The 19,651-nt window shown below is 36.3% G+C and overlaps 1 protein-coding gene across 2 annotated transcripts in view; it reads right to left on the minus strand.

The window, feature by feature from the left end:
* Positions 1–19,651, minus strand: part of LOC129754297 (ATP-binding cassette sub-family G member 1-like) — a 109,164-nt gene that overhangs the window by 27,344 nt on the left and 62,169 nt on the right. The window contains exon 1 of one of the 2 annotated variants that reach the window (XM_055750266.1): positions 7,665–8,115. The exons of the other annotated variant lie outside the window; for it this stretch is intronic. Within the exon in view, the coding sequence (XP_055606241.1) occupies positions 7,665–7,975 (311 nt within the window). The 5' untranslated portion in view covers positions 7,976–8,115. Of the gene's footprint in view, positions 1–7,664; positions 8,116–19,651 lie in introns of those variants that run through there. 2 annotated transcript variants of the gene reach the window in all.

Raw genomic sequence — 19,651 nt, forward strand, 5'->3', positions numbered from 1 at the left:
AGAGATGGTTTGTATAATAGTTTTAGGAATCTTACATTTTATGGGAGGGGGGTCCCCATATAAAGTCAACCTAAAATGGAACACAAGTCGAACAATTTTAATACGATTTCCATAAAAATTTATTTACGAGAACGAAGAAGTTAAGGACGTGCAGATGAAGTTAAACATTTATAACGATTTATTAATATAAAGGTAAAACGAAGTTTACCGGGTCAGTTAGAAATAAATATTGAATACGTTTTTTTTTCTATCTGTTGCTTCTTCCAAATCCAGAAAACAGGAATATTTTAAGGAAAAAAACCTATATTCGCATAAAGTATACAAACATTCAAAGATATGGGTGTTAAGCTTGATTCTCATTTGTCAGTGTGGTCTAATTTTGTTGGATAACATGCAGTTTTAAAGTTAAAAACAGCTAAAAAGCACCTATATAAAAACCATTTCATATGATCGCATTGTATATTTAACGGAAACTATACAGATTTCAATGTCAGTTTTCAAAATATTTAAGCCGGAATTACAACCCAATAGATCAAATCCATTCTTTCAAAAACGTTATCTCCTAATGCTGTCCTAATGAAAAAAAAACTATTGTTGTCCTACGTATTCAGTGATTATACGTAGGTACCGATTTCGTGACATAACATGAATTCAATCCACAAACTTTTTAGTTTCCCTTGATCACTATCGGTTGCCAAAACTTGGAAGTTCATTTTTCAATGTGCCAAATTGTTTTAAAAATCCAAAAAAAAATGTTTTATGAAACAATAGTCAAATTCAAGACTGAATACTGCAGCGGAGCATCCCCGGGTAGTAATTTTTATGGTATTGAGAAAAAAAGCAAGTACTCTGATAACGCGAATTTCACTCCCAAGTATGACAGCACCCAGTCAGTGACTTATCGCAAGTCGTAACTTATGCCGAGTGCGGCAGCACTTGCTCCCGCAAAAAGTTCCGGTCGTTCCCATGCCTGTACAAACAACGAAAAAAGCAGAAATATTACGCCAAAAAAAAATCATTACGTCTGAAAGGGGGCAAAGAGCACTTGAAGTATGGATTGCGAGATTCAATGACATTTTTGCACCGAACAACGATGACCATTAGTCGAACAAACGGGAGGTGTGTTTTTTTTTGTTTTCTGTTTAAGAGTCGTTTTTTTTTGTTTCTGCGGTCTCGCGCTCACATTCATTTGGGTTCCTCTTTGATAATCGTCCAACCCGGTGACACACTCAATGGATCGCACCCGGTCGTTTCAAATTATCCATCGCCGGGATATTCCGCGGTGGTATGAAATTTTAATTGCCATTATGTTTCCGTTATCAATTTCTTTCGAGGCGGTTTGGTGCTTTTGGACAATTCATCAGCTGCGATGCCGTAATAAAGAACGAGTGATTGTAGTGTACTTAAACTACTTTGAAATATGCATGAATTATGAAGAAAATCTGCTTTTCGATGCTATTCCCGTAAAATAAGGACAAACGTTTAAAATTATAGTAATAAAACTATTTACGTATCACTTACTGGAATTATTGGATTACAGGAATATTTTCCCTTGTTTAATTTTTTTTCTTTGAACTTTTGGTTTTTCCTCTCCTCTCATCTGTATCCTATAGGGTCTTAAAAGTTTTGTTTTGATTCAGAACTCATCCATGAATTTTTGCAGAATTTTTAAGTAACGTTTTTTTTATTACCTTTCTACGTACTTATTAATAAAAATGAACCTTGATATTATTATAAACGCTATTTTTTTTTTATCAATTTTTGATATTTTTTTATAATTCATTTTATATCATTTATATCATATTTTAAACACATCTGAAACTTTTAGGTTATTTTGATCATAGAAAAATCAATATAATTTTTGTTTCTTCTGTGGAACTGAGCCAGCTAATGTTTTTTGTGCCAGTTTGTTTGTTTCTTTAAAGAAAACTTTTCCGCCGAACTACTTTGTCGAAGGCCGTAACTTCGTATTATTTAAGTTTTTTTTGTATTATCTGACAATTTGCACCGGGGATCTTCAGATCATCCCCAAAATTGAAAATTTGATTCATTTTTATGACTTCAAAAACACATGTTTTTTTAAAGCTACATAGCTCTGCTATTTTTAAACGGAAATCATAAAACAGCACATAAAAACGCATAGAAATTTTATTAGCTTTTCACATAAAATATTTCGAAATTTTTAAGTAATGGCCTTAAACATGACAATATGCTTGAAATGGGGTCTAAAAGTACCTTCTGAATCACCGAATATTTTGCAAAAAATGCCATTGTATAGACCAATTTATGATGCAACTTGAAGTGAATTTTGCTGCAAACACTGAAAAGCACGAAAAAATTTGTTTTTTGATTTGATAAGTATTTTTGTTACCACGTTGTTAGAAGCGCGTGCTACCTGCATATGTGAGTGCAGTTGTTCTACCATTGTTTGTTTTCGATGCAAAAAAGAGATTTATTGTCATTATTTTTTTCATAACTCTTAAAGAATTTGTTGGCCCACTTTAGTGTCTTCAAATGAAAGTTGCATCATAAATTGGACTATGCAATGGCATTTTTTGCAGAATCTTCGATGGTGCAGACGGTACTTTTAGACACCATTCAAAGCCTATTTACAATTTTCTATGCATAAGGTCATTAATTAATTTTTTTTTAAATTAAGATTATTCTCTAAAATCTAAATCTGATTCGAAGAATAAAAATGTTAGAAATCTGAAAAAATACATGTGTAAAAATGAATCAAATTTACAATTTTGGGAAAGATCTGAAGACCCCCGGCGCAAACCCGTCAATAATAAAAAAAAATCTCCACTAGGCAAACAAGTTATTGGCTGTTGAATAGGAGTATGTCTTATTTTGGCATAATTATTTCAGCAACAAATTTTAAACACGAACAAATTTAAATACAAAGAGAGATAGTTTTATCTAGGGACCCCGTTTTTGTATAAAACGGGGAGGTCCCATACAAAATCAATGCATATAAAGAACTGTTGACATGGTGAAATTGTTTCTACACTAATAGCCTATTTCACACATTTTCGAGATAAGGAGACCAAGACATGAAATGTGTGACAGTAGACAGCAAAACAAAAAATCGTAACGATGGCCGATATAATTTATGGAGATGTAAGACTGCCGGTGTATTATTTGGGATTCAGTTTATTACACGTATCGAAAAGTAAGACAAGGATTTCCTGGCTTATAAGTTTTTGTTTTTCTGGTGAATATAATCAATATTTACGTAAAAACCTAGCAAAACCTTTTATATCTTATTTTTTATATTAAGTCAATGGGCTTGTGATATAGCTCAGTTGGCAAGTCTGTTGTCTCCTGAGCCGATGTCCGCGAGTTCGAGCCCAAGAGTAAACATCGAACACAGTTGTACCGGATAGTTTTTCAATAACGATCCGCCAACTGCAACGTTGATAAAGTCGCGAATGCCATAAAGATGGTAAAACGACTATAATCGAAACAAAAAAAAATATATTAAGTCAATTTTGCTAAAAGACACCAATGAGCCTGAAAAAATATATAAAAATTTCCAGATGCAGAGGTGAGTGCTTTTTCTAAACAGTTCCTCTAGTGCTCATTATCAATTTATTTCTATAGACAACAAACAAACAATGTATCTACAGATATCGGATAGTTTAAAAGCATCGGGGGTTGCTGAATTCGTGTGGCACAATAGCTTTTCTTGGGATTAGTGACCCCATTCAAGAAAGTTACTGTTTCGTCCGCGGATAGGTCGCGGAAGAAAATCGAGCTCGGTTATTTTTTTAATATTTAGGATTTCATAATTATTCAACCAGGCCAGCAGGCCAGCTGGTATGATCCAGGATCTTACACAAAACTAATCAAGAAAAGTCAAAATCAACAAATGTGATTTCACACACTTTTTTTCCTTACTCGCTAATTTGGATAATGTTTAACTTTTGAAGCTTTGAGCAGAACAATTTTGTAAAATAGTTTTTAAAAATGATGGGCCTATTAGGCTGGAACAAATAACAATTTCTTTTTTTGTCACCCCCCCCCCCCCCTTCGAAATTTCCAAAAACCCGAAGGGGGAAAAATAATAAAGTTTGAAGTATTTAATGTGAATTTCGAATAAAAAATCAAGAATCCAAACGATTACAAGACGAAAAAAACAAATTTTAGAAGATGGAAGTTATTTCACCTTTTGTATTCTTGATTTTATTGAATATTTCGATAAAAAATTACTTGTTTTTTTAGGTTTTGTGCAATGATATTGTATGCAACTTGGTTGCATACAAGCTTTCGTGAAATTTATTACAATTTATTTGTTTTTCACATTATTTTTTATTGTCCCCCCCCTCGCGATGTTCCAACTCCGAGTGACAAAAGAAGGATTTGAAATTTGTTCCGGCCTTATTGCTATCGAATAAATTTTGAAATAACTAGATGATTTATTTCACTTCAGCAGAGAGTGGTAGGGGGGGGGGGGGGGGGGCTCTCTTAAAAAAGCAAGTCCCAAATAAATCAATAGAAAATACGATTAATATCGGACAATTTCAAATGATTTTCATTAAATTTACAACACATTCAAGTGGTAACATAACTGTAGTGACTTTCTTTAAATATTTATTTCGGCTAAAAAGACGCGCGACCTTACTTTCCAAATTTCGTTAACTGAATCGTCTGATCTGACTAAAGGCGTACATCGCGTTCGTCAATCCGAAACTTCTTTTTCATTTTCACCTACAACTAACACGACGACGAGCGAGTGTGTAAGTGAGATTCAGATAACATTATACTTTCCGTTCGGCTTTCAACTTTCTTTCTCTCTTTTATTTCTCTTTTACACACTCAATCTCAACTTTTCATTCATTAAACTAATACTGTATTTGTTTTCTCCACTCGTGGAGTGTTCCACCGTACCCGATAAAAACAAACACAAATCGTCGCCAGTGTATTGCTATCTCACTCACTCACAAGCTCTCTCGCAACACTGGCAAAATTATCGGTGGGCCACCGTCCGTAAGCAGAACTCCGACAGGTCAAAACCAGTGCAACACCGTCCGAATAAACAAACAGTTTGACAGCACCTAGTGGTGCACCAGTGCAACACTAGTGCAACACTCGGCATAAACAAATACGGTATAACAAACTCATTTTCGGGATTGATCCAACTCTCGCATACTATAATAACATGATGATTTATCGATCAAAATGTGACGCAACTCTTATGATACACACTCTTAATTTCTCATAACTATAGATTTCTGTCATTTTTAAATGGAATTGTCTAGAAAATAAATGTTGTATACGTAACAACTCCTAGAGTTTTGGAGTGATTTTTGCCAAATTTAGTATAAACAAAATGAATAATCGCATAGAAAAACAAATCCCATGATAAAACATTTACATCAAATTGTATACATTTACATACAATTTGATTGGTTCAACATAACTAGATGAGTTAATATATTTGATTACCCCCCTTTTTTACCTTAAAAAAGGCGACAAAACTCAAACAATTTCAAAGTTGTTTATTTTTATTTAATATGCCTACAAGTTTTGTTTTATAGTTTCTGCCACTCCTAAAGAAAGGGGTTCCATACAAAATCATTGATAAATACAACCTAAATCAAACATTTTCAAATGATTTTCATAAAATTTGGCAAACAAGCACATCTCATGTCCAATCATTGCTCCTACGATGCGTTACTCTTTCGTGTGAATCTCGCTACCAGAAATTTTTTAGGTTGTGGCCAGAGTTAGGGGGAAAGTTCATATAACGCCCCATGTGGCTTATACGTGTCAATCGTGTTTTGAAGAATGTGTAACATTTTAAGCTTGCAAAATATTACCTATTTGTTTTAAATGCTGTGATAGGCCATGGCGAATACGAATTTTTCCTTAAAATAACCATGAGTCGTACAAATTTCACAATTTAGGTTTTTCTTCATTTCGATCTAAATTTTAAAACACTTTCAATAAAGTGTCACCAAGCAGAGCAAATAGTATTGAATACACAGCAGCGCGTATTTACAACACAATTTTGTTCTGCGGCTTTGAATATGGTTTTGAAAAATCTAGTTTTTGAAGCAACTAAAGGAATTTGAGTAATTAAAAATCATAGGCATGTGTAGAAATCACTTTTCTTCATCGATTACACTCGTTTTTTACAAAAAATTGTATGTGGAATACAAAGCAAATCTACGATTTGCTTAGGTGGCATATTCCCCTACTATGATTTCGAGCATCTAGTTTGGTTTTTGTGACCTTATCGACAGAGCGAACTTAATAGATTCCCTCGAGGGAAACCACCTAACGTTCCAGTGGGAGATGTGTTGGCTGCGGTAGATCTAGGCTACATGTTTGAATTAAACCTTTAACTAAAATCTAAAAACTGTATGGTTGTCTTAAGGAACTCAAAAAGTATCAGTTAGTACAGTTTAATTAATAACAAGTGCATTGTGCCATTGGAGCAAAACGATGCACAATGGGAAAATTTGACCCCGAAATCCAAAAAACTTTCAAAGCCGCAGGTTAAAGGACCTGAAATAATTCTTATCTTATGAATATTTTATTAAAAATTCAAATCCGCCGTCGAATTTAATCGGAGACATTTCAGTGAGGTGTTATTTGCCCTTTATTACCCAGAAATGTGCTATTTTTCGCATATGTCTTAACAACATGAGATTTTAAGTTATTGCAATTTCATAAAACGAGCGGAAAGTAACGCTTCCTAAATCTTCTTGAAACATTCACATATCATATGAAAGTTTCCCAAACACAGTTTTCCTGAAACATTGTTTTGCTCAAACTCCTTTTGTTGAAGTTATGATTGTTTTTTTTCTGGGTAACAAAGGGCACAATGGCAACACATCACTCAGATGTCTCCGGTCAAATCTGACAGCAGATTTGACTCCTGAAAAAAATCACATAAGAAAAGTATTGTGTTAGACCATTAAACCAGTGACTTCGAATTTTTTGGGAGTTCAGGTTCAAACTTTTGTCCTGTGCGAAGGAGAAAATTGTTTTTGGTGACTAACTATTGTCACTGACTATATATCCTAGAATATCCGAATAGTAGAAGCACATTTGTTCTATTTGTATTGAAAAGATTTCGCCGCCTTCTACATCTGACTGCATGCATCACTAGAAGGCCAAATTAAATTTCTGTCCCACCCCGCGTTGTCTCGAGGAGAGTCACGGGTCAATTGGTAACCTGCTCGTTCAATGAGAATATTGGAGTGTAGTAGATTCTCTAGAGCCGGTGCACTTTTGCCATTGATGCTTTTTTTCTCAGCCTCTCGTTAGGCATGTTTTAATTTCATAGAGGTGAAAGAAATTTAAGACAAACAAAAAATCTTTATCAACGGGAGCGACCATTTACCCTGGAATAATCCGTGATAAAGCTGTAAATTTTTTTGGAATGTTTTTGCTGTTTGTTTTCGATAACCTCAAGTTGGGGTTTAAAAAAAAAAAAATTCAAAATAAATTTAAATTGTGAAGTTTCAGAAACTGACTATGACATTAGAATTAAAAACTCGATTTCTAAATCATGGGCTAAACCCTGATTTTATATGCAAAATTTTAGAAAATGAGTTCAGGTTCGAAATGAATCTAAATCCATAGTCAGCGTTTTATTGGAATGTTTTGCAGAAAATTCAGTTATGAGTTAGATCTAAATATCATCATACCGTCTCACCCAGACGCCGCCTTCCGTTTCCTGAAACTGGTTCCCAGGCCATTCATCAACCAACGCGAACTGCTGATTACTGTACAGACTTAAATTATAACTATTATCACAGGTCACCAGATAGTCGGAAGCCGTCAACTTTCTTCGACCGTAACTATCCAATCGATCCAAACTGCTGGCACCGGAAGGCGGAAAACTGATCTCAACCAATGGAGCCTTCCTCGGAGCCTCTGGAGATGGACATTCCAGTTCTTCATACGGTGGATCATCCTCCTCCAAGCTGGCACTGAGACGTTTCAAGATTTTCGACATTTTTCCCCTAGTTTTTAACACTACCACTCTAAGCCATGCGTTATAAAAACTAGTAAAAGAATGCAACCGTTAACAACATGATACAATTCGAACATAAAAACTCGCGATCGCGATACTTGAGATTGAAAACCGAAGAGTGCTGACCGAGCTACTCCGTGACTGAGGATCGAATGATGAAGATCGCCCAAAAGGTAACTCCCATTCGGTAACGTTTGCACTGGATATAGTTTCATCAAACTCATCATCATCATCACCATCAGCATCTTCATCATCGACATCATCAAAATTGTAATCATCAAGATCTGTGTACCTCGATTATAAAAGGTGCTCTAATGGCTCTGGTAGTGACGTTGACCTGTTTGACTTGGGGCGGACGGAAGAAATACTCTTTCATGATTATTGAACAAACGGGCATGCCGACGAAATCAGTGGATCAAGATTCCTGGATCCGTGCGGGAGATTTGGGCGTTCGGGGAAATTTTGCATGAGAATTTTCAGTTTTGGTTGGTTTTCTTGAGAAAAATAATGGACTTGAAACTTGAATGTCAACCCGAGCAGACTTTGATGCCCGAATTGATAGCAAACTGAGATCATAATAAGGTGTCAAAAGCAAACTGATAGCATTTTTTGCTGTAGAATTTTGTGCGAGAGCAAAATTAGGCATAATTAAGGTTTCATATAATTTTATTTGACAGCAAATCGAGACCACATTTAGGTATCAACAGCAAACAATGAGCACAATTTGGTGTAGAATTTTATATGATAGCAAAACTAGGCATAATTAAGGTATTCATATATTTTCATGAATAGAAACCTGAGACCAAAATTAAAGCATAATTTGCTGTACAACTAAGCCAACAGCAAAATTCAGCATAATTGAGGAACACTTAATTTAAAAAAAAAATCAAAGTTGTAGCCTCATCTGGCAAATAAATTATTAATAATTTTCTTCATAGAAAGAAAACATTAATAAAGCAAAAGTAGGCAATGATAAGCTATCCATAATTTATGTATTTTTCACAGCAAAAACTAAATCATTCAATTTCGACCATCGCTCAACACACAAATTTATGTTGTGTTTGGAATACACAACGTGGTTTGTAAAATTGCAAACCATGAAATTGACTATGCGATGCGAATTTTTTTTTAATAATCCATATTAAAAGAAGGGGGACTCTTCTTGAACGGGGCTAAATAGTAAGAAAATTTACTAAGGAAAGGGAATGCTTTGAAAATGAGTCACTTTCTATTACAGTTTTCCAAAAGGCTCATCTAGAGATAATTAAAATTCATTCTAGGTACATATTATTTTATAAAAAATAATTCAAGGTATTGATTTTAATTAGTGTTTCATAAAAAATTCAAAATTTGTTTTTGGATAACGAGCACATTTCTTGTCAATGTAAATGAGTTGAAATTAACTTAAAATTTATATTTATACAGTCAAATTGAGGAAAGAACGTTTTATAAGCTGGAGTAATGACTTCAAAATAAGTTGAATTTGTAACTTTTCAAAAAAGAAAAACGAATTGCACCTGATTTTCAAATAACATTAAAAAAAATGAATGTGTATAAAAGTATCGCTGATTTCTTTATCGAATGTAACATTGATATGTGAAAACGAATAATTTTTAATAGTCAACACTTGGCTGGCTATGTATTACAGGTTATGCCAATTGTAGAATTAATAATTAAAAAAAAAGAATGTTAATAACGTAACACAAAAACTGAAATTTGCGCCCCGAAGCTGATAATCGAACTTTCGAATAGTAGTTAAAAATAAGATACATTATTTTCCATTGCTTTCATCGAAAATTTTATCATTTAAATTTGGATTCTATAATTATTAAGTTAAGCATTTTTTTATATATATTTTTTTACAATATCTTTTCATCTTTAACAAAATTATGTGATTATCGTTTGGACATTTTATGTTATACTGCACTATGCTTAGAAAAGTAAAGGCATATATTTGATGTTACTGATCCAAGCATTCATGCAACAAACCAGGGCGAGTACAGCTTCGGGTGTGTTCTCATACCAATTCACGGAATCGTCCATCTTGTGACAGGCAATCGTAATCGTAGGTATAGTAGGCGAACAATAGGCTGTCAAAAAGCGCTACGTCTCCAACCCACACCACTGAGAAACTTTTTGTACCCGTTTCCTACTTTTCCTCAATATGCATCCACCCGTAGCTGTAGGCACTCTGGCAACAAACAAAACACAAAACAAATGTAAACAACTTTTAAGTGATTTCTAGAGTTAAGATTTTAGATTCCGGTAGTTCTTCGGTTTCGCGGTAGTTCAAGGTGCCTCTTCAGTTTCTCCGAACTTATGAGCGATGGAAGACGGAGGTCTTCTCGAAGGATTTGGAATCAGCCAGTCTCCGTTCGAAAAGAGGGAAAAAGATAGGAAAAATGGCAAGTAAGTTTGAATTGAATTGTTTTCAGAACCAATTGTTAGTTTTGCTTAATTTTCATTGCAGCTGCAATTTCCTCAGGCCAGCGATTCCAAGCTTTTCTACTTTGGAACCTCTTTCCCGGCGGTTGAACGGATTTAAAGAGTTTCTTCTAAACTGCCGGATGTTGAACTTTGAAACCACAGCTAGGCCAGACGCACCATGGGCGTCACCAGTCAACATAACTCTGCAGGAAGTGGGGTTTCTGTTCGTCAATGTACTGGTGTGTGGTATCAACGAATCCTTTTAAGCTTTGGACAAATATTAAGCCATTATAAACATACCACAGATTTAGCTGTTCCGGGTCCGTGTCCAGCAAGAAGCTAGTGGAATAGGGTCAGCTAAGGAAACAAAGCTCTGAAAACCTATGGCGCTGTCTGTTTATTTATTTTATAAGTTTTCAATGTCGTCCTGTGTTCCTAAGGTATGTTTTTTTATAATTTTTACTATCACTATTTTTTTTGCGTAGTAAAAATCGGTTTGCCAAATGAGTAGTAGATTTACCAAATCCATACTTTATTGAAATTAAATTATTGTTGCGGTTGGATAGAGGGCTATTTTCAGAACAAAATATGTTCAATTTCTATGAAAGCAAATTTTAATCGCCTGTAAACAATCTTCGGGCATAACAGATATTGAATACTTCATGAAACAGCAATACAATGCCTGTCCAATGGCGTTTGAACTAATGGGATTGTAATCCCCAATACGAATTGTTGAATATTATTACATTCATTAAGGTATTTAGCTGAATAGAATTGTGTACTAAATGGAGAAAAAACTTGTCTTATGATTTGAATTGCTAACTAAAGCCATAGTAATTTAAATGAAATTGGTTAAGTTTTTGAATCTAAATCTGAATTTCTGCCTTCTAATTAAAATCTGAAATTCGACCGCTAGTGAAACCAAATCAAATTGCAAAATATCTAAATAAGAATCTAAATGGCCAAAAAACTTTGTTTTTGGGAAAAATTAAGTTCAATGTTGAATTCTCCATAAAAACATGGAACTTTTAGTTCTAATTTTTCTGGGAATTCAAAAGGTTATGTTTTTTTTTCTCGAATGTAATTGCTTAGAATCTTTGAAAGACTTTATTTTACCTGATTCCTTGATGCAATAATTGGCGTTTATAATCAAATCTTCTATTGACAAGCTTCTGGAAATTAGTTTTTCTTCAACAGATGCGTCTGAGAAATAAACGCCCCTAGTCGTACTTCAAATATGAGGTATGACAATAAGTATTCTATCTGAAATTTACATGTACCTGAATATAGATATAACGTTCAAATTAATTGAGGATGTGAGTTTGTTCGGCTTTTTAAACTGAAAGATTCTACCTAATCAACCAAAAAGCCATTTATTGCATAAATTAATCAGATAAAATAAAATATTCCATAGATTTCAATAAGTACTAACTTTTTCATGTTTTTTTTTAATTAGAATTCAACACTGATTCCATGTTATAATATTCAACAATTTCGTATTGATGTTCGCAATCCCATTAGTTTAAACACTCGAGGAGGGCATTATTTTAATAATCCATAAAGTACACAAAACTTGTTATACCCGGAAATTGCCTACACAAAGGCGATTAAAATTTTGTTTTACAGAAATTGAACAAATTTTGTTCTGAGGACGAAACGAAATGATAATATGTGAATCATAAAGTATTCGTTTTTTAACAAATGTTTACAGTATGAAATTCAGGTATTCAGGTAACAGAACGGTGCAAAATAAGTTTATTTGAGTAATTCATTCTTATTTCCATATTAAGATTTTTTTTTAAATTTTCATCCAAAAATTAAACTTTGTTTTCTCTAAAGTAGGTTTTATTAACTTTAACCTGTTTATTTGGCTCAAATGTCTGATTGGTATAGTTTTTTCAAATCTTCATATTATAAACGCCTGAATGTATACAATGAATGATGAACATAAAAGTTTTTTTTCTTTTGTTAATCGTTCATTGCATACAATGAGGCGTTTAAAATGTGCGCCAAACGCTGATGTATAATGAACATGTCTTTGAAAAAAAGTTGCAGAAACAAAGCCGACATTATTATCACCAAAATGTATCATGAATATCGATCCTAATTTTGTTTGCATAACTGATGGCAATTTCATTATACATTGGCATTTTTACTTCCGTAGTTACTTAAAAGAAGACGATATTCATAAACCGAAACCTTTTACGGCAAATTTAAAGCAAATTTTGCTATCACACCTCGAGTTTCAAATTTGCTCTAATTTTGTTTTATATATATAGGGTGGTCCAATGCAAAAAGGAGCACAATATTTTCGTACATGAATAGCAACGTATTCATGTCAAGTTTTGCTTGTTCTGAAGCCTAACGATGCCTCGTTTTACAAAAGTTTTGAGAGCATATTTATGCCAAATTTTGCTGTCGATGAAATGTTTTTGATGCCTTGCATTGGCATGATTTTGCTCTCCAAGCTCTCAAAAAACGAGGTGTAGTTAAGGTCTCAGTTTTAGCAAAAAGAGGCATCACTTTGGTAACCATATATGGAAATCTGTGCTCTCATTTTTGCTGTGTACCACCTTATGTCAAGCAAAATGAGAGCAAGTTGAGCTCTCGGGGCGTGATAGCAAAATTTGCTATAATTTTGCCATAAAAGTCTGCTCGGGAAGGTTACAGTGTTGAGAACCTCATCAATGTACACTGCACACATGTACATCTGATTTAAAAACAGTTGACCAAAATCCGGGTAATATCCGGGCAAATTTGGTCAAAACCTAGGAGTTACTCATCAAAAATCAAGAAAAAATTAGTTTTATCAAAATTTATCAGTTCATTCTAAATCGTATTTTAGGCTTCCAAAAAACCTTTCATGATTATTTTTTACGAAACTTGCTCCAAAAGTAAAAGAAATTTACTACCGAATTTGTTTTTTTAGTTTGATTTGAGAATAAGAATGAGAATAAACCCGGGCAAAATCCGGGCTTTTCCAATAAAATCCGGGCAACCGAACCGGACCGGATTTTTCACAAATTTTGTATTAAACGTCCGGGCAAACCCGGATAAACCGAGCAATCTTTCAACCTTAAGTATGATCCTTAAAAATGCGATCATCTGTCATCAAAGTTCAAAAACACTTTTCTTGATGTCAACATGATTTAAAAGCCTTTTTTCATTAAGGCATGTATTTGAACATATTAAGAAACAATCAATCAATGTGTCCCTTTCGTTCTTAACTTGACTCTCCAGACGAGATCTGAATCGGTAGCAAACTTCCGCACTATAAGCCTCTGGCATTGAAGCTCACACCTCAGAGTTGGAAGCCTTCAGAGAATCAACTCTTAGCTAAGAGGATCCACAGGCCTTTTCTTGTACATAAGTCCATATAAAATAGTCGAGGAGGTTCAAATCCGGACTGCTCGGAGGCCAAATATCCTTCGGCAAAAATATTCTTCTGCAGCCAGGTTTTGGTCTTTTTCAAGGTATTTTATCTTGTGGTAAAATAGTATTGTCGAATTCACCGAAGTTTGTCCGAATCCACGAAAGCACCCGATTTTGCAAAATTTTCATGTAGACTCAGACCGGTGCGAAGGGTTTCAAAATTCAAATTTAGTTTAGAGTGACAACACTACCAAAAATGCTTCATACATAAGGGAATTGATTTCTAAAACCATTTTCTTAAATCCATACTATTTCCGGTAAGTCTTCAATATTTTTTTTAAAATTATTTTTATTATCTCAACTAGAAATTAGCATGAAAATGAATTCCAAGCAGTCTCATGAACTGAACGAACCACGCAGCTGGCTGACGCCTGTTTCTCGCGGTCGCGAAATTTCGCCTTTATTAACCATTTTATACAAGTTTAAATATATTTTCCGGTCAAAAAGTATTCGTTTACCGTTGAGAGTCGAGATAGAAATGTTTTTCAGTCGTACATTTCTGCCATAAGTGGTTTTTTTTCAATTTTGCGGATCGGTTAAATCGTGGAATTTGGACTTTGCCTTTTGTGCTTCGTTAAGTTTTATTCTATGTTTATGTGTCTGTAAACTGATTAGTCGGACAGTGTGGATATTCTCACTAACACTATGAGCGGTCTAGATATTTGCAGTAGCTGTGGGAGAAAAAACCCCTTATCTAAAAAAGCCCAAGAAAATCGAAGAAGAAAATTCGGAAAATATCAGCTGGATAAGTTGCGATTTCTGTACAAATTGGTTCCACACTGAATGTGTTAGAACTCCATTGGCCCTTATCCCTGAACTAGAAAGTTTCCAGTTCTCGTGCGAAAACTGCTGCGTTCGTGGAAACCTGATTCCCAAACAATCCCCAAACACGGACAGTCTATCCCATTCTCTTGTGGATCAAAATAAGAAAGTTGATGGACTTTGTATACAAGTGGCTAAACTTAAAGAAGAACTTGATTCCCTCGGAATGAATTACACGAAGCAACTCAACCAAATGCGCAATCTGATATTAGAAACCGATCGAATAGAAGACCGCCGAAAAACGCAGTGCAAGCTACTAGACAATCTAACACAAAAACTCGAAGTGATTGAATCAGCAGCCAAGCTAGCTGACGCGAACTCTCGAAGTGTCAATAGTGTGAAAATTGCAATCAACAAAATTCCGTACAAGCAAGGAGAAGACGTGAAATCCATCGTGCTAACAATTTTCCAGATGTTGGGCATTCCCGACGCGTTTTCCCATGTTGTTGAGTGTTTCCGTATTCCTTCGAAGCCATCCAAATCGACTGACCGGAATATTACCCCTACAATAATCGTCAACGTTAGTAACAACAGCCTCCGAGACACCATTATGAAAAAATACTTCGAGAAGTTCAAGGAACTGAAGCTGTGTAATCTGGAAATTGGTGTCTCCTTGGAATATCGATTTACGCTGAATGAGGTGCTATCAACACGTGGTTTCCGGATTCGGAACCTTGCTCTAAGGCTTAAGCAACAGAAGCACATCCATTCGGTGTTTGTTCGTAATGGTAATATCTCAGTATGCTTACCGGATCAACGCCGTTACATTCGCATCGACTATCCAGAGCAACTTCTATAACTGGTCAAACGTGAAACTGACTGCGACGATTCGACAGTTTTGACGCTGCTGCTGATCTATCGCATTCCTCTATCACTTCAAATCACTAACCATCCACACTGTCCCATCCCAGTTCTCATTACTCCTTTTTCTATGCCTAATCTACAATCAACGAATCGCCTCCGAATTGGTCATCTCAATATACGCAGCTTAGAAAAACATGCAGACGACATAAAGTTTCTCTTGAGCCGAAATCAATACCATATATTTGCTGTTACCGAAACCATGCTCAAACCTTCGTCACCAGTCGGCCCTATCCGTGTGCCTGGTTACAATTTTGTAAGCCATCCTCTTCCTGCCAGCCGTTGAGTGCGAGCTCATGGCGGTATCGGACTGTACGTGCAGAAAGGTATCAAGGTAACTCCACTGCTGAAGTCAACTTACGATCCATCGATCCCTTACAAACACAGATTCAAGTTCCTGGCCGTCCAAATCAACATCAACTGTCTCAAAATATGCCTGGCCATCGTGTACAACCCCTCATCTTCAAATCCCGTTTCCCTCAAGTTTACGAAAAATTACTGCTTGACCTAGTTGCTTACGAGTACGATCGAGTCTTTCTAATTGGTGACTACAACGTTAATGTTAGCTCCATTACAATAACCAAAAACCTTGAAGCGCTCAATCGTATACATTCCACATTCGGGCTGACCATTCTTCCAATACCCCCAACCCGTATTACTGACACAAGGAGTACTACTATCGATCTACTAGTAACTGACCAGCCACAACTCGTACTCAAAGCAACCACCAGTGCGAATGACGTTTCCGACCATGAAGTCATCTACCTTGTAGCCAATGTACGCATTCAGAACCCAGTTCCTCAACGTATAATGGTCCGTAATTTCCGAAACATCGACATTCTCTCCTTGCATGCCGATTACCAAGAGCTCAATCTTCAAGCCTGATTCTGAATCTAGCCAAACCAAAGCCGAAATGACTACGGAACTGCTACGCTCTCTACTGGATCGGCATGCACCAGAGCACCAAATCGTTGTGAGAGACAAGCGTGTACCTTGGTTGACGCGAGAAGTTGAACGCGCTGTTACTCTTCGTAATCTAGCCTATTCACTTTACATACGTAACCCCAATAGATCACGAGGTGACGCACAGTGGATTGAGTGCACAAGAACTCGGAACAGGGCTAACACGCTTCATCAAGCCAAACGTAGTTTCGCAAATCGTCATCTTTCCTCTGACCTACCTGCTAAACAGTTGTGGAACAACTTACGTAGGGAAGGGATTCACAACTCCAAAAAATCGCAATCTGCCGAAGTGACTGATATAGAAGCGCTTAATGTTGCCTTTGCTGAAGGCCACTTGGAAAATAGACCTGACGACAGACCCATCTACACCGAAAATCGAATTCATGCGTCTCCGTTTACCAATACCATGAAGTTCAGGCATACCGATGTTACTACGATTTCTAGAAAAATCTTCGAAATTCAATCTAATGCTGTTGGAAGTGACGGAATCCCCATAAACTTCATAAAAATGCTCTGTCCTTTTGTGCTACCGTTGCTTTGTCATGTATTCAATGCGATCATCGAAAGTGAACATTTTCCAACAGTATGGAAAAATGCAATTGTGACCCCCATTCCAAAAACGACTCACCCAGCCGACCCAAAAGACTTCCGGCCTATTAGCGTGTTACCGGCTGTGTCCAAAATCTTGGAAAAAATCTTGCTGGATCAAATCGCAGAGTATCTCGATGGATGCAACCCTGCTGTGATGGCCCGTTGCCAGTCAGGATACAGAAAACACCACAGCACCACAACAGCACTTGTAAAAGTCACCCACGACATCGTCTCAAATCTAGACGGAAATCGATGCACGGTAATGGTCCTCATCGATTTAAGCTTCGTTCTTAGTTTGGATTCTCTTCCGAAGCTGGAAACCTGGTCAAATCATTCCTCACAAGCAGAGTACAAAAAGTGAAATTCGGACAAACAACTTCATTCGAAAGGTCATTGGCCGATGGCACTCCCCAAGGATCGTGCTTAAGCGCTCTCCTTTTTGCGCTTTATATCAACAGTCTGCCAACCTGCCTCAAATGCGACTATCACCTTTATGCCGACGACCTTCAAATTTATACATCTGGTCCGGTGTCAGAGGTCGATCGTCTGATTGACGAAATCAACGCCGATCTTCATGCTAAAGAGAGATGGAGCACACAAAATTTTCTTAAGCCTAACCCCAAGAAGGCGCAAGCAATCATATTCTCGAAGTCCGGTTCCGTAACTCCTGCAAACAACATCTTGTTTTGTGGTGTAAATATCACCCTGGAAAAGCACGTGAAAAACCTCGGGCTCCTGATGGATGAAAACCTCAACTGGAAGAAACAAGTAAACTCAGTTGTCTCCAGAGTTTACTGCACACTGCGAACCTTTCGCAACTTTAAAACGCTACTATCTACCGCCACACGACTGAAGCTTGTTCGTGCAATAGTTATGCCACTCTTCTCATATTGCGACGTGGTATATTTTCCTGGATTGTCGGCCCAACTTAAATAACAACTTCACCGCTGTTTCAAGTCAGCGGTTCGATTTATTTACGATTTACGACGCAGAGACACCACAGTGAACGTCCGGAACACCATCCTGGGTCACGATCTTCCTGAACACTATCTTCAACGAATCGGCTGTTTTGTTTATTGTTTATTGTTTATTATATTGGTATCATCTGACAAAGGTGGGTGTCCGAATGAATAAAACTTAAATCTAGGTTTACATAAATCGTTTTCTAGTTTCTTAGTCGTTCACTCATGCTATGCTCAATCCGTTGTTTGAAAGTTGCAATGGACACATTAAAATCGAATAGGGTATAATTACGGAGGAAGCATATTTTTGCGGCACGAAGGGGGTCGTTACTGCCATTGCGCGTACTTCGTGGTTCCAATGAGAGCCAGTCTCGATTACGAAGGGTTCGTTCTGGAGCATAAATGTTACAACGGGAAAGCAGCCAACAGCAGTCAATTTCATTTCTCAAGATCTTTGCCACGAACAGTGATCGACCAATGGAATGACGATCCGCCAGCGTATGGAGCCCAAGCAGAGCACATCGTTGTGGATAAGGCGGTAGATTTAACGGGTTTTCCCAAGGTAGTTCACGGAGAGCATACCGCACAAATCGCCGTTGAATTGCTTCGAAACGCGCAATTAAATGGGGGGAGCTCCCCCATACAAAATTTTTGGCACAAATTGAGCGCTTATCAATCAAGAGAGGTTTTTGGCATAGGAATAAATTGAAACCTTCCCTTTATTCAAGACAGAGTCGGAAAAGACACAAGTACTATCATGTTTTATTTGGATTAACTGGAATTAATAATTAATCTGGATTATCAAACCAATAATGGCACCAAATGAGGTATATGACAAAATTTAGATTTGTGAATCCTTTTTCCTATGGGAATTCCGACTTGCTGTTTTTTTTAAAGCAAAAACGATTTTTGTTTTTTATAAATCTAACGAACATTATATTCCCATACACAAGATTTGTAAATCCAACAAAAATAAAAAAAAATGCCTACCCGAGATTCAATGTTCCAAGGCTCATCGTCATTAGGAAAATTGAAGGTTTAGTTCGAGAAGTCTTCGATAATAATGAGAAAATAAAACTTTAGCTATTACTCTTCTTGGAAAGAACATAACATCAACCGAGTCCTTGATATTACTTAGTAATGAAATTAGTCTCCAACAGTGGCTATTTGTTCCGAAAATCCACCAAAATTCAAAACCACCCGAAGTGCACGAAGAGAAAAGGACAAAAATCGGTGCTTGTTGATTTACGGGCTCAGTTACGTCACCACGCACAGGCAGCAGTTCAATTACTGCCCATAATTTGCGTCTGTCTGGTTCCATTTAGAAGCTCCTAAGACGGCTGTAAACTTTTACGACACACCAACCACTTCTTCAACAGCCGTAAATCCAGCCCGCTGACAGGAGTAAATACGCGAAACAATTCCACCGAGCAATTTCCACTGATTTATGGCGCTGCTGATCGGTGGAAAAATCAATTTCCCTCGATGTTGATTTTTCTGTTGTTGTCTTTAAGTATGAAGTAGTTACTACTTTTTATCATTCGGGTCCACAGAAGTAATTACTGTAAAGTTACATAATATTTTTCGTAACAGAAATTTG

Source organism: Uranotaenia lowii, chromosome 3 (genome assembly GCF_029784155.1).
Source record: "Uranotaenia lowii strain MFRU-FL chromosome 3, ASM2978415v1, whole genome shotgun sequence".
Classification (NCBI taxonomy): domain Eukaryota; kingdom Metazoa; phylum Arthropoda; class Insecta; order Diptera; family Culicidae; genus Uranotaenia; species Uranotaenia lowii.